The 16,587-nt window shown below is 48.8% G+C and overlaps 1 protein-coding gene across 1 annotated transcript in view; it reads left to right on the forward strand.

The window, feature by feature from the left end:
• The window catches only part of plcb1 (phospholipase C beta 1), a 641,072-nt gene that overhangs the window by 152,602 nt on the left and 471,883 nt on the right, over positions 1 to 16,587 (forward strand). Inside the window, exon 3 of the mRNA XM_078405993.1 lies at positions 572 to 640. Coding sequence (XP_078262119.1) covers positions 572 to 640 — 69 coding nt within the window. The remainder of the gene's footprint in view (positions 1 to 571; positions 641 to 16,587) is intronic.

A 16,587-nucleotide genomic window follows, 5' to 3' on the forward strand; every position in this document is an offset into this window, starting at 1 on the left:
AATAAACGAAACTGAACTAAACTTGCTTGAATCCACACATCAGTTGTCCTAAGGCCAAAAGGTCATAGGAAACGAGAGCAGAATTAGGCCATTCGGCCCATCAAGTCTACTCCGCCATGCAAAGCGAGAAGGAACTTTTTCACCCAGAGAGTTGTGAATTTGTGGAATTCTCTGCCACAGAGGGCAGTGGAGGCCAAATCACTGGATGGATTTAAGAGAGAGTTAGATAGAGCTCCAGGGGCTAGTGGATTCAAGGGATATGGGGAGATGGCAGGCACGGGTTACTGATTGTGGATGATCAGCCATGATCACAATGAATGGCGGTGCTGGCTCGAAGGGCTGAGTGGCCTCCTCCTGCACCTATTTTCTATGTTTCTATGTTTCAATCATGGCTGATCTATCTCTCCCTCCCAACCCCATTCTCCTGCCTTCTCCCCATAACCTCTGACACTGGTACTAATCAAGAATCTTTTTACCTCTGCCTTAAAAATATCCACCCATCACAGTGCATTAGTGACAATTTACAATTAACGCCTGTTATTTATGTTTTTTTGTGCTCTCTTGCTCACAGGAGACAGACGTGTTGGAACTCAGCCTCGTCAAAGATGCCAGGACCGGGAAATATGCACGGAACCCCAAGGTAGGCCAAGTTTGCATTGGCTCCCAGGAAAACTGTGCCCCCTGTCTCGCTCGGCCTTTAGATCGTGCGACTGGAGTCTTTAAGCAATGTACGCCCGTGCTTGCAATGGCTTTAAGAAAAGGGTCAGGATTTGAGATGCTTTCCATTGTCTGATTGCTGACTGGCCCGACTTGAGGAAAAATAAATTGTCCCGAGTTTTTTTGGACTCCTTTGCCCGTGGCTGCCATTGTGGTTGTGATTTGGCATCTTGTGCCTGGTCAAACGTTGACCCCATTGCTTCTCGCCGCTGTTGTGGTGGAAGAGACTGGGAGCGGAGAGTTGCAAGGGTGGGACTGATGCGCTCGGTCACGTCTTCATCGCTGTTGGAACCAGGCGTTGGTCTCAAGTGATGGTCGTCACTTGACTGAGTTGGTGGACCGTTGTTTCTTTGGTGAGATTGAACTGGAGGTCAGTTCATACATCGCTGGTGTACCAAGGTTTGCCCGTTCTCCTTGTGACACATGCAAAGCATGGAACGTACCACTGCAATTATATTGGGATAGCTAGTAAAAAATGACTTCCACTGTGTCCCTGTAGGAACTCTTTAGCCTTCTTCATTTCTTCACACAGAGAGTGGTGAGTCTGTGGAATTCTCTGCCACAGAAGGTAGTTGAGGCCAGTTCATTGGCTATATTTAAGAGGGAGTTAGATGTGGCCCTTTTTGCTAAAGGGATCAGGGGGTATGGAGAGAAGGCAGGTACAGGTTACTGAGCTGGATGATCAGCCATGATCATATTGAATGGCGGTGCAGGCTCGAAGGGCCGAATGGCCTACTCCTGCACCTATTTTCTATGGTTCTATGTTTCTATGTTTCAGACTTTACAAGTCATAGGAGTAGAATTAGGCCATTCGGTCCATCGAGTCCACTCCGCCATTCAATCATGGCTGCTCTCTGCCTCCTGATCCCTTTCTCCTGCCTTCTCCCCGTAACCCTTGACACTCGTTCAAATCACGAATTTGCCCATCTCTGCCTTAAAAATGTCCACTGACTTGGCCTCCACAGCTCCACAGATTAATTACCCTCTGACTAAAGAAGTTCCTCCTCACCTCCTTTCTAAAATCTTTTGGAGATACAGTAGGGACACAGGCCCTTTGGCCCGCCAGGTCCGCGCCGACCCGCGACCGTGACCCGCGACAGTGTTAGTGTGCGGGGATCGCTGGGCGGCACGGACTCGGTGGGCCGAAGGGCCTGTTTCCACGCTGTATCTCTAAATCTAAAAATCTAAAAAAAGCCCCGTACACTAGCACTATCACGTACACCAGGGATAATTTAGAATCGACAGAAGCCAATTAACCGACCAACCCGCAGGACTTTGGAGTGTGGGAGGAAACCGGAGCACCCGGAGGAGGCCCACGCGGGTCACGGGGAGAACGTACAAACTCCGTACAGACAGCGCCCGTGGCCAGGATCGAACCCGGGTCTCTGGCGCTGTGAGGCAGCAACTCTACCGCTGCGCCCAGTGGAACAATCGTCACGTGTCAGACTTCTAATTCACGCCAAGACCTTGCTCTACACTGGGACTTATTACACCAGGAATTATTGGTCTTTCATCCAACCAGTGGAAATTTAAATAGAGTGGAATGACATGTGAGGAAACAGCTCACATCAGGCCATGAGTAGCAACTCGGCCCAAAGGTTCTTCTTCAAAATCATACGTGTTGAGTCTTCATGTCTAATTTCCCCATTTTCTAATTTATACTGGGGGAGGTTGTGAAGGTAAGGCTCACCTCACTTGGCTCCAACGTGCCTCACGGCAGGTAAATGATGTGCAGAGCCTCACCTACATCTGGGAACTGCTGAAAGGTGGAAAAGCAAATCATCTTACCAAGGGCGGTGCAGCGGTAGAGTTGCTGCCTCACAGCGCCAGAGACCCGGGTTCAATCCTCACTACAGGTGCTGTCTGTAGGGGGCTTGTACGTTCTCCCCGTGACCCGCGTGGGTTTTCCCCCCGGGTGCTCCGGTTTCCTCCCGCGCTCCAAAGGCGTGCAGGTTTAGAAACATAGGAAATAGGAGCAGGAGTTGGCCGTTCGGCCCTTCGAGCCAGCACCGCCATTCAATATGATCATGGCTGATCATCCAAAATCAGTACCCCGTTCCTGCTTTTTGCCCGTACCCCTTGAATCCGTTAGCCCTAAGAGCTAAATCTAACTCTCACTTGAAGGTTAGAGTCAAAGAATGATACAGCGTGGAAACAGGCCCTTGGGGCCAACTTGCCCACACCTGCCAACATGTCCCAACTACACTAGTCCCACCTGTCCGCGTTTGGACCATATCCCGCCAAACCTGTCCTATCCATGTACCTGTCTAACTGCTTCTTAAACGTTGGGATAGTCCCAGCCTCAACCACCTCCTCTGGCAGCTCGTTCCATACACCCACCGCCCTCTGTGTGTGAATTGGCTTTGGTTGAATTGTAAATGGTCACTAATGCGTGGGATCGTTGTCCACTGTGATCGCTGGTCGGTGCGGTCTCGCTGGGCCAAAGGGCCAGTTTCCGCGCCTGTATCTCTGAAGTCGTAATGCTCTGTCGTGGTTCCTAAAGTCCCTAATGCTTGCTCTCCCTGACTTCCCATGTCTCTCGCTCCTCCGGTATGGCAAGCCTTGTACAGTTGACACCACAGGTCTCTCCTGGTTTCTGGTGGGGCTGGCTCCTCTGACAGGGCGCGGTGGCCGCTCCAGTACAAAACCTTCCCCTCTCTCTCAACCCCATTCTCCTACCTTCTCCCCATCACCCCTGACACCCGTACCAATCAAAAATCTATCAATCTCCGCCTCACAATTATCCATCGACTTATGGCCTCTACAGATTCACCACCCTCCGTCCAAAGAAATTCCTCCTCATCTCGTAGAAACATAGAAACGTAGAAAATAGGTGCACGAGGAGGCTATTCGGCCCTTCGAGCCAGCGCCGCCATTCAATGTGATCATGGCTGATCGTCCACAATCAGTAACCCGTGCCTGCCTTCTCCCCATATCCCTTGATTCCACTAGCCCCTAAAGCTCCATCTAACTCTCTCTTAAATCCATCCAGTGATTTGGCCTCCACTGCCCTCTGTGGCAGAGAATTCCACAAATTCACAACTCTCAACTCTCGTTTCTAAAAGTACGTCCTTTAATTCTGAGGCTATGCCCTCTGTCTCTGACCAGATTAAAATATTCCACTAAAATGCGGGCAACCAAACAATGTGTTCACATGGCAATTTAACAAACTGTACAAGATGACGAGAATTTTGTGTAAGTGAAACGTTTGACACCTACGTTGTAAAGTATTTTCGTTGACATGCTACTGACCTCAGTGCAGTGATAATTGCAATTTTGTCTTTTAACTTCCAGCTATACGATTTTGATGATTTGGTCAACAACATATTGATTTCCTATTGTATGATTTCAGAGCAAAAACAATATGAAACAAGCCTTTATTTGGACCATGTTGTATGTCAAAGCGACCTATGGCCTCTACAGATTCACCACCCTCTGACCAAAGAAATTCCTCCTCATCTCATAGAAACATAGAAACATAGAAAATAGGAGGCCATTTGGTCTTTCGAGCCAGCACCGCCATTCATTGTGATCGTCCACAATCAGTAACCCGTGCCTGCCTTCTCCCCATATCCCCTGATTCCACTAGCCCCTAGAGCTCTATCTAACTCTCTCTTAAATCCATCCAGTGGATTGGCCTCCACTGCCCTCTGTGGCAGAGAATTCCACAAATTCACAACTCTCTGTGTGAAAAAGTTCCTTCTCACCTCAGTTTTAAAAGGCCTCCCCTTTATTCTAAGACTGTGGCCCCTGGTTCTGGACTCCCCCAACATTGGGAACATTTTTCCTGCATCTAGCTTGTCCCGTCCTTTTATGATTTTATACGTCTCTATAAGATCCCCTCTCGTCCTTCTAAACTCCAGTGAACACAAGCCCAGTCTTTTCAATGGGGAGAAGGTAATTTCAATGGTTATGGGAAGAAGGCAGGAAAATGGAGTTAGGACAGAGAGATAGATCATCACTATTTGATGTAAACGTCCAGCTAGCACTATGATAACAACTCCACAGTGTATTATTGCGTGTAAGATCTTGCAACGTTCGGTTGAATGCTTCATGGTTGGTGGACTATTTCACATTTATTTCAGACGAGAAGCGTACCGTCTTAGTTTAGTTTAGTTTAGAGATACAGCGCGGAAACAGGCCCTTTTCAGCCCACCGGGTCCGCGCCGACCAGCGATCCCCGCACATTTACGCTATCCGACACCCACTGGGGACAATTTTCTTTTTCTTTTCATTTCCAAAGCCAATTAACCTACAAACCTGTACGTCTTTGGAGAGTGGGAGGAAACCGAAGATCTCGGAGAAAACCCACGCAGGTCACGGGGAGAATGTACAAACTCCGCACAGACGGCGCCCGTAGTCGGGATCGAACCCGGGTCTCCGGCGCTGCGTGCTGGAGTAATTCAGCGGGTCAGGCAGCATCCCTGGAGAAAAAGGAATATGTGACGCTTCGGGTCGAGACCCACTCTTTAGACGTTTGATAGAGACTGTTTAGTTTACCGAGCTCAGTGACACTCTGATACATCTTAGCTCTCATTTATTCAGTGCATGCAAAAACTACCAAATAATGCACTCTCACAAAGTCTCTCAATAAATTCCGTTTAAATGAGCCGCCATTCATGAATTTAGTGATTTATTTTTTTATTATTTACTAGACCAAGTGGACCCGTTGGGCCCATTCCTCGTTGAGGGGGGACAGGGAAGGGGAGAGGGTGTGATTGAGTGAGGCCTAGACCCAAAGCCTCTCCTGTATTGCTGTAGCACCCTCAACCCCCCACTCAATCCCCCCTTATCCCCCTCTCCTCCCCTCACTGACCCACTCCATCACCCCTACCCACCCCCACTTGCCCCTCCCCTGCCCCCACCCCCACTTTCCCCTCCCCTACCCCCACTCCCCCCAGCCCTGCCTCCACCCCCATTTCCCCCTCCCCTACCCCCACTCCCCCCAGCCTCCACCCCCATTTCCCCCTCCCCTACCCCCACTCCCCCCAGCCCTGCCTCCACCCCCATTTCCCCCTCCCCTACCCCCACTCCCCCCCCGCCTCCACCCCCATTTCCCCTCCCCTACCCCCACTCCCCCCAGCCCTGCCTCCACCCCCATTTCCCCCTGCCCACACCTATTCCCCCCTCCCCCCCACCTCCCTCCCCTCCCCTACCCCCACGCTCCTTGCCCGCACCCCTCTCCCCACACCCCAATCTTCCCTCCTCCCCACCCCCCACTCTCCCCCATCAAGAATGATCCCAGGAATGAGTGGGTTAACGTATGATGAGCGTTTGTCAGCACTGGGCCCGTACTCGCTGGAGTTTAGAAGGATGGGGGGTGGACCCTCATTGAAACGTACTGAATAGTGAAAGGCCCGGATAGAGTGGATGTGGAGAGGATGTTCCCACTGGTGGGAGAGTCTAGGACTAGAGGTCATAGCCGAAGAATTAAAGGACGTTCCTTTAGGAAAGAGATGAGAAGGTATTTCGTTAGTCAAATGGTGGTGAATCTGTGGAATTCCTTGCTGCAACAGAAGGCTGTGGAGGCCAAGTCAATGGATATTTTTTTAAGACTGTTGATAGATTCTTGATCAGTACGGGTGTCAGGGCTTATGGGGAGAAGGCAGGAGAATGGGGTTGAGAGGGAGAGATGGATCAGCAATGATTGAATGACTTGATGGACCGAATTCTACTCCGATCACTTCTGATCTTATGACCTTAAATGAGATAGACTTTCACAAACCAAAAAGACAAAATGGGAATGTGCATTAAAAAATCCATATATATTCATTGCTCTGAGAAAGGGCGGCACGGTGGCGCAGCGGTAGAGTTGCTGCCTTACAGCACCTGAGATCCAGGTTCGATCCTGACTACGGTCTGTACGGAGTTTGTACGTTCTCCCCGTGACCTGCGTGGGTTTTCTCCGGGTGCTTCAGTTTCCTCCCACAGTCCCAAAGACGGACAGGTTTGGAGGTTAATTGGCTTGGTATAAATGCAAAATTGTCCCTGGTGTGTGTAGGATGGTGTTAATGTGCGGGGATCGCTGGTCGGTGCGGACTCGGTGGGCCTGTTACTCCAGCATTTTGAGTCTACCTTCGATTCAAACCAGCATCTGCAGTTATTTTCCTACACAACCTACAAAAACCGTACGTCTTTTGAGTGTGGGAGGAAAATTGGAGCTCTTGGGGAAAACCCACGCGGTCACGGGGAGAGCGTACAAACTCCGTAAAGACAGCACCCGTGGTCAGGGTCGAACCCGGGTCTCCGGCGCTGCGAGGCAGCAACTCTACCGCTGCGCCACCCAGTTGTTTCGGAGTGTGTAGGATAGCGCTAGTGTACGGGGTGATCGCTGGTCGGCACGGACTAGGTGGGCCCAAGGGGCCTGCCTCCCGAGCTGTATCTCCGAGGTCCAAACTCGCCGATGCCACTCGACACCTTGAGAAATCCCTCTCGCTAAACTGAAAGGATCCGACGTTAATTGTTGAAGCCGTTAATTAACAGCCCTGCTGATCACATCACCATATGAAGAGCTGTTAATGACACCTCCACGTCACATTGACAAGGTTCACGGGGGAAGAAAACTCTTCCAATAATTTCATGTTGGATGTGAAACATGCTGAAACTGACTTGGGGTGGGATCGGCTGCCTGCTAATGACTACATCTTGATTAATTACTCAAGTCAAGGTGGAGATTCAGTCAATTGCATTTTGAAAAAAAAAGAAAACGGTAAAAGATTCAACTTTGCCTCAAGTTTCTATGATATTATTCAGCCGGGAGATGTATCGTCTACTACAAAGGCAGTTTCCTTGCATTTAAGATTAACTGCATGTTATGTTCAGTATTTACAGATTGTCCTGGCCTGTTTAGTTGTCAGATGTAATTAAAACTGGCCACTGGAGTCTTGTAATTACTTGAGGCTGTGTTACTTCTGAACTTCCACATAACAATTTATTTACCATGTCATATATTATATAACATACTGACTATATCTCTCGCTCTCCCCTGACCCCCAGTCTGACGAAGGCAGTGAAGAAAGCCAATGGAATGTTGGCCTTCGTAACAAGAGGAGTTGAGTATAGGAGCAAAGAGGTCCTTCTACAGTTGTACCGGGCCCTGGTGAGACCGCACCTGGAGTACTGTGTGCAGTTTTGGTCTCCAAATTTGAGGAAGGATATTCTTGCTATGGAGGGCGTGCAGCGTAGGTTCACTAGGTTAATTCCCGGAATGGCGGGACTGTCGTATGTTGAAAGGCTGGAGCGATTGGGCTTGTATACACTGGAATTTAGAAGGATGAGGGGGGATCTTATTGAAACATATAAGATAATTAGGGGATTGGACACATTAGAGGCAGATAACATGTTCCCAATATTGGGGGAGTCCAGAACAAGGGGCCACAGTTTAAGAATAAGGGGTAGGCCATTTAGAACGGAGATGAGGAAGAACTTTTTCAGTCAGAGGGTGGTGAAGGTGTGGAATTCTCTGCCTCAGAAGGCAGTGGAGGCCAGTTCGTTGGATGCTTTCAAGAGAGAGCTGGATAGAGCTCTTAAGGATAGCGGAGTGAGGGGGTATGGGGAGAAGGCAGGAACGGGGTACTGATTGAGAGTGATCAGCCATGATCGCATTGAATGGCGGTGCTGGCTCGAAGGGCTGAATGGCCTCCTCCTGCACCTATTGTCTATTGTCTATTGTCTATTGTCACCCGTTCCTTCTCTCCTCAGATGCTGTCCGGCCCGCTGAGTTTTACTGCAGCATTTTGTGTCTATCTTTGGTTTAAACAGAGCATCTGCAGTTTGAGGAAGGGTCTCGACCCCGAATCGTCACCCGTTCCTTCTCTCCTCAGATGCTGCCCGACCCGCTGAGTTTTACTGCAGCATTTTGTGCCTCTTCCTTGTTGAGTTAAAAAGCCAAGGTTAATTACCAGGTTACTAGGTTAATTCCCGGAATGGCGGGACTGTCATATGTTGAAAGACTGGAGCGACTAGGCTTGTATACACTGGAATTTAGAAGGATGAGAGGAGATCTTATCGAAACGTATAAGATTATTAAGGGGTTGGACACGTTAGAGGCAGGAAACATGTTCCCAATGTTGGGGGAGTCCAGAACAAGGGGCCACAGTTTAAGAATAAGGGGTAGGCCATTTAGAACTGAGATGAAGAAAAACTTTTTCAGTCAGAGAGTTGTGAATCTGTGGAATTCTCTGCCTCAGAAGGCAGTGGAGGCCAATTCTCTGAATGCATTCAAGAGAGAGCTAGATAGAGCTCTTAAGGATAGCAGAGTCAGGGGGTATGGGGAGAAGGCAGGAACGGGGTACTGATTGAGAATGATCAGCCATGATCACATTGAATGGTGGTGCTGGCTTGAAGGGCCGAATGGCCTCCTCCTGCACCTATCGAAGGTATTTATTCACAAAATGCTGGAGTAACTCAGCAGGTCAGGCAGCATCTCAGGAGAGAAGGAATGGGTGACGTTTCGGGTCGAGACCCTTCTTCAGACCCTTCGGGTCTCGACCCGAAACGTCACCCATTCCTTCTCCCCTGAGATGTGCCTGACCTGCTGAGTTACTCCAGCATTTTGTGAATAAATACCTTCGATTTGTACCAGCATCTGCAGTTATTTTCTTATCCTCCTGCACCTATTGTCTATTGAACCCGGGACTCTGGTGCTATAAAGCAGCAACTCTAACGCTGCGTCGTCGAAAAGCATTCACGGGATCACCCGGAGGAAAGTCTCGCAGCCACTGGGAGAACATGCAAGCTCCGCACAGACAGCACCCGCAGTCAGGACCCGCTGAGTTACTCCAGCATTTTTGCGTCTACCTTCGATTTAAACCAGCGTCTGCAGTTTTTGTTTTCCGACAAGGCGGGCCGAAGGGCCTGTTTTCATGCTGTAAACTGCTTAAACTAAACTGAAACTTCAAAATTCTTGACGCGCTGCTTTGATTTGGAATCGGCGATCACGTGGATTGATCACTTGTCATACTTATGATTTTATTTTTCCGCGCAGTGGCCACAGTCTGGGAATGATTTGCCGTACAGATTTTTTTTTTACTGTGCTGCTGTAAGTGGTGTTATCTGGTCTCATGACAGGACATCGCAGGGAAATAAAACTGGAGACCGTAACTCTATGATCTACGCAGCTATTAATCCATTACCGAGGCATCACAGTAAAGGGGCCGATGGATTTAGATAACGAGATTTTTTCCGCGCTTAGAAAGAGAAAATCATTTTGGACGGGGCGGCTCGGCGATAGAGTCGCTGCCTCACAGCGACAGAGACCCGGGTACGATCCCGACCACGGGTGCTGCCTGTACGGAGTTTGTACGTTCTCCCCCGCGGCCTGCGTGGGGTTTTCTCCGGGTGCTCCGGTCTGCTTCCACACTCCAAAGCCGTAAACGTTTGCAGGCTAATTGGCTTGGTATAAGTGTGAATTGCCCCTGGTGTGTGTAGGATAGCGTTAGTGCGCGGGGTGATCGCTGGGCGGCACGGATTCGGTGGGCCGAAGGGCCTGTTTCCACGCCGTATCTCTAAATTAAACTCGTGCATTGTCCATGAATCGCCAATCATTTCTCACGTCACTGAGGCATCCGAGTGCAGATTTGAGGCATTTAATTGCTTCCAAAATGTTCTTCCGCTTCCACTAGCACCAGATTGTTTTATTGTTGTGCTGGGCTGGGCCACATTGATGACTGGAAGCAGTGGTTTAGTTTAGTTTAGTTTGGTGTGTAAACAGTGTGGACACAGCCCCTTCAGCCCAACAAGTCCCGCGCTGGCCGACGACCGACCCATATACAATAGACAATAGACAATAGGTGCAGGAGGAGGCCATTCTGCCCTTCGAGCCAGCACCGCCATTCAATGTGATCATGGCTGATCATTCTCAATCAGTACCCCGTTCCTGCCTTCTCCCCATACCCCCTGACTCCGCTATCCTTAAGAGCTCTATCTAGCTCTCTCTTGAATGCATTCAGAGAATTGGCCTCCACTGCCTTCTGAGGCAGAGAATTCCACAGATACACAACTCTCTGACTAAAAAAGTTTTTCCTCATCTCCGTTCTAAATGGCCTACCCCTTATTCTTAAACTGTGGCCCCTGGTTCTGGACTCCCCTAACATTGGGAACGTGTTTCCTGCCTCTAACGTGTCCAACCCCTTAATAATCTTATATGTTTCGATAAGATCCCCTCTCATCCTTCTAAATTCCAGTGTATACAAGCCTAGTCGCTGTGGCTGCACGGTGGCGCAGCGGTAGAGTTGCTGCCTCACAGAGCCAGAGTCCCGGGTTCGATCCCGACCACGGGTGCTGTCTGTACGGAGTTTCTACGTTTTCTCCCCGTGACCTGCGTGGGTTTTATCCAGGTGCTCCGGTTTCCTCCCACACTCCAAAGACGTAAACGTTTGCAGGTTGGGTAAAATTGTAAATGGTCCCTAGTGTGAGGGATAGTGCGGGAATCGCTGGTCGGCGGGGAATCGGTGGGCAACTGGGCCTGTTTTCGTGCTGTATCTCCAAATTAAAGTAAACTAAACTAGCACTATCCCACACACTGAGGGGCATTTTTTACAGAAGCCAATTAACCAGCATGGAAACAGGCCCTCTGGCCCAACATGCCCATACCAACCTACGTGCCCCATCTACACTAATCCCACCTGCCTGCGTTTGGCCCATATCCTTCTAAAGCTGTCCGATCCATGGTACCTGTCCAAATAACTTTCAACCATTGTGATAGTCGTCCCTGCCTCAACGACCTCTTTTGGCAGCACGTTCCATACAATCTTTTTGGTGTAAAAAAAGGTTATGTTCATAAGAGAAAGGAGCAGAATTAGGCCATTCGGCCCATCAGGTCTACGCCATTCAATCATGGCTGAGCCATCTCTCCCTCCCAACCCCATTCTCCTGCCTTCTCCCCATAACCCCTGACACCCATACTAATCAAGAATCTTTCCATCTCTGCCTTAAAAATACCCACTGACTTGGCCTCCACAGCCTTCTGTGGCAACGAATTCCACAGATTCACCACCCTCTGACAATATAAATTCCTCCTCATCGCCTTCATAAAGGAACGTCCTTTAATTCTGAGGCTGTGACCTCTGGTCCCAGACTCTCCCACCAGTGGAAACATCCTCTCCAAATCCACTCTGTCCGGGCCGTTCACTATTCGGTAAGTTACAATGAGGTCCCCCCTCACTCATCCTTCTAAACTCCAGCGAGTACAGGCCCAGTGCCGACAAACGCTCATCATATGTTAACCCATTAAATCTAGCCCCCTCTCCTTAACTGACTGAACAAGTAGTTTAGATGTGAAGGAGCTTGTGTTGTTTTTAATAGAAACATAGAAAGTAGGCGCGGGAGGAGGCCATTCGGCCCTTCGAGCCAGCACCGCCATTCATTGCTATCATGGCTGATCATCCACAATCAGTAACCCGTGCTTGCCTTCCCCCCATATCCCTTGATTCCTCCAGCCCCCAGAGCTCTATCTAACTTAATGTGCCACTCGAACTCAGGAAATACCTTAACACTGTTATTCCTGTTGTGGGAAATGTCATTAGGATGTACCTGCAAGTGCAAAACAACTTACACTCAATTAAATCACACCAAAAGAAAGAGAGTAATGGTTTGATGATTGTATGCCAGTGCATCTAAGTGTTCTTCACTGATTTCAACGCCTGGAGTTGACTTGTTGAATGACGCGTCACCCATTCCTTCTCTCCTGAGATGCTGCCTGACCTGCTGAGTTACTCCAGCATTGTGTGAATAAATACCTTCAATTTCAAAATAAAACCCAGCCAATTTGAAGTTTCATTACTCTACTGAGGCCAGAGGAGTTTTAGAAACTGAAAACATAGAAAATAGGTGCAGAAGTAGGCCATTCGGCCCTTCGAGCCAGCACCGCCATTCAACATGATCATGGCTGATCATCCTAAATCAGTACCCTGTTCCTGCTTTCTCCCCGTATCCCTTGATTCTGTTAGCCCTAAGAGCTATATCTAATGCTCTCTTGAAAAAATCCAGTGAATTGGCCTCCACTGCCCTCTGTGGCAGAGAATTCCACAGAACCAGCGGTATCAAGAGGACTTTGGAGGCTTTCCTGTATCTAGTGGGTCGAGTGCGTGATGGATCGTCTAGTCGTTGGGGCATACTGCATTCACTGGGGCAATCGTACCTATGTATGGGGATTGTTTAGTTTAATGTAGTTTAGAGATACAGCGCAGAAACAGGCCCTTCGGCCCACCGACTCCGCGCCGACCAGCGACCCCCGCACACTAACACTGTCCTACACACACTAGGAACAATTTATCATGTACAATTAACCTACAAACCTGCACGTCTTTGGAGTGTGGGAGGAAACCAAAGATCTTGGAGAAAACCCACGCAGGTCACGGGGAGAACGTACAAACTCCGTACAGACGGCGCCCGTAGTCGGGATCGAACCCGGGTCTCTGGCGCTGAAAGCGCTGAAAGGCAGCGACTCTACCGCTGCGCCACCTTAGATCTGTACCTGGAACACGTGACGAAAAAGAAACCAAATCCACACTACTTTATTATGGTGTAGGGGAAAAAAGCCCCAGCGGTATGGACATTGTCTTCTCTAACTGCTTTCCCTCTCTCACCATCCCCTCCCCTTTTCCTAGTTCTCCCACTAGTCTTCCTGTCTCCGACTACTTTCTATCTTTGTCCCGCCCCCTCCCCTCCCCCTGACCTCAGTCTGAAGAAGGGTCTCGACCCGAAACGTCACCCATTCCTTCTCTCCCGAGATGCTGCCTGACCCGCTGAGTTACTCCAGCATTTTGTGTCCACCTACTTTATTATTGTCCTGTGCACCGGTGTACAGTGAAAAACTTTGTTTGCCTGCTATCCAGCTGGGAAAAAAGACTCTAACAAGGGTACAATCGAGCCGTCCACAGTGCACAGATACAGCGTACGAGGAGAAAGGCCGGCAATGTTCTAATCTGAAGATTGATGTTTACCAACTACATGAACAGCAGCTTTGATTAATGCAGTACTTTTGAAAAACTGAATATTTAATAAAACTTTCTTGTTAAGGGGAAAGAAAGGATTGGAAGTTTGGGTACTTATCATCCATCAACAATTATATATAAATTAACCTGAATTTAATCTACATGTTAATGGCGGTTCTTCTGCTGATATCTTTGCAGGCTTTGATTCATCTGACATCATTTAGCTTATTCAATTACAATGTCTTTTTTTAGCTGGTTTAAACTTACTAATTTTCCTATTAGATTGGGTTCAGACCCAGCGGCTCAGCGGTAGAGTTTCTGCCGCTCACAGCGCCAGAGACCCCGGTTCGATCCCGAACACGGGTGCTGTCTGTGCGGGACCCGCGTGGGTTTTCTCCGGGTGCTCCGGTTTCCTCCCGCACTCCAAAGACGCGCAGGTTTGTAGGTTGAATTGAAATCTGTAAATTGTAAATTGTCCCTGGTGTGTGTGTGTAGGATAGTGCTAGTGAACGGGCTGATCTCTGGTCGGCACGGGCATAGTGGGCCGAAGGGCCTGTTTCCTCGCTGTATCTCTAAAGTAAATGAATGAATGGATGATTTGCTGCTGCTGCTGCTATTGTTGTCATGAGCTGTCAGACTGATTGATCCCATGCTCTGACCAGATGCACGTTAACACATGGAATTACATTGATTAAGGATAGAGATTAAAGGGCGTTGTTTTAGGAAGGAGATGAGGAGGAATTTCTTTAGTCAGAGGGTGGTAAATCGGTGGAATTGTTTAAGGCAGAGATAGATAGATTCTTGATTCAAGCGATATGGATAGAAGGCAGGAACGGGATACTGATTGTGAATGATCAGCCATGATCACGGTGAATGGCGCTGCTGGGTCGAAGGGCCGAATGGCCTCCTCCTGCACCTATTGTCTATTGTCTATTATACAAGTGTCAGGGGTTGTGGGGAGAAGGCAGGAGAATGGGGTGAGGAGGGAGGGATAGATCAGCCATGATTGAATGGCAGAGTAGACTTGATGGGCCGAATGGACTAACTCTGCTCCTATCACGTATGACCTTATGACAACAGTCCGTCTTTCACCCATTATCGACTACAGCGCTTTGCTGAGCTGAGCTGAGCAATAAGAATGATGGTTTAGGAATAATTCACCGTGAGTCCTTCCTTCTCTTTAATGCCATTTAAACTCAATATACGAGATGTGAAATTGTTCCTCGGCTCTTAATATACTCCACCGAGGAAATGTGCAAAGAATGCTTTATGAGATAGTTGTGATCCCAGCGCCTTTCCTCGAACAACACACTGAAAAAAAAGAGAACCAGCATCTGCAGTTCCTTCCTACTGATGTCAATGTTTGAATCAGAGACCGTTTCTTCCCAGCTGTTATCCGGCAACAGAACCATCCTACCACAACCCTGAGCTACTATCCACCTCGATGGTGACCCTCGGACTATCCTTGATCGGACTTTGTGCGCAGGAAAGAACTGCAGATGCCGGTTTAAATCGAAGATAGACACAAAATGCTGGAGTAACTCAGCGGGACAGGCAGCGTCTCTGGAGAGAAGGAATGGGTGACGTTTCGGGTCCGAAGAAGGGTCTTAACCCGAAACGCCTCCCCATTCCTTCTCTCCAGAGATGCTGCCTGTCCTGCTGAGTTACTCCAGCATTTTGTGTCGATCTCGATCGGACTTTGCCGGCTTTAACCTTGCACTAAACATTATTCCCTTATTCTGTACCTCTGGACTGTAAGTGGCTCGAATGTAATCGTGTGTTGTCTTTCCGCTGACTGGGTAGCACGCAGCAAAAGCTTTTCACTGTACCTCGGTACACGTGACGATAAACTAAACTCAACTGAAGTGGTGTGCATCTTCTTGATAACAGTATAACAGTATAACAGTATAACAGAACTTTATTGTCATTCGGTATAAATACCGAATGAACCATGGTTGGCATTTTGTTCTTCAGCTTGATGTTAGTTTATAAGGATCAGACTGTGGTATTTCACAACACAGGTTGAGACTGATTTATTTTTGTAATTTCTGTTCCCCAGTGTAGTTCAAGCAAATATAATGTCGTCCTGTGTCGATGCATTGCTCGTTTGGAAAGGCAGTGTTTATCATATCATCATATCATATATCTACAGCCGGAAACAGGCCTTTTCGGCCCTCCAAGTCCGTGCCGCCCAGCGATCCCCGCACATTAACACTATCCTACACCCACTAGGGACAATTTTTACATTTACCCAGCCAATTAACCTACATACCTGTACGTCTTTGGAGTGTGGGAGGAAACCGAAGATCTCGGAGAAAACCCACGCAGGTCACGGGGAGAACGTACAAACTCCTTACAGTGCAGCACCCGTAGTCAGGATCGAACCTGAGTCTCCGGCGCTGCATTCGCTGTAAAGCAGCAACTCTACCGCTGCGCTACCGTGCCGCCATCCTCAGTTAAAGAGCAAAGCATGTTCAAATAAAATCTGATGCCCTAGTTTAGTTCGGAGATGCAGGGTGGAAACAGGCCCTTCGGCCCATCGAGTCTGCACCGACCAGCGATCACCCCGCACACTAACACTATCCTACACACATACGAGGGACAATTTACACTTATACCAAGCCAATTAACCTACAAATCTGTACGTCTTTTGAGTGCGGGAGGAAACCGAAGATCTCGGAGAAAACCCACGCGGGTCACGGGGAGAACGTGCAAAACCCATACAGACAGCGCCCCTAGTCAGGATCGAACCTGCGTCTCGGCGCTGTAAGGCAGCAACTCTACCGCTGCGCCACCGTGCCGCTCTAGTTGTTAGGTATATTGATTAAAGCACGTAGGTTGTGATGGAAGAAAATAACTGCAGATGCTGGTACGTCCACAATCATTACCCCGTTCCTGCCCTCTCCCCATACCCCGATCATTAAGAGCTCTATCT

This window comes from Rhinoraja longicauda, chromosome 9 (genome assembly GCF_053455715.1).
Source record: "Rhinoraja longicauda isolate Sanriku21f chromosome 9, sRhiLon1.1, whole genome shotgun sequence".
In the NCBI taxonomy this organism is placed as follows: domain Eukaryota; kingdom Metazoa; phylum Chordata; class Chondrichthyes; order Rajiformes; family Arhynchobatidae; genus Rhinoraja; species Rhinoraja longicauda.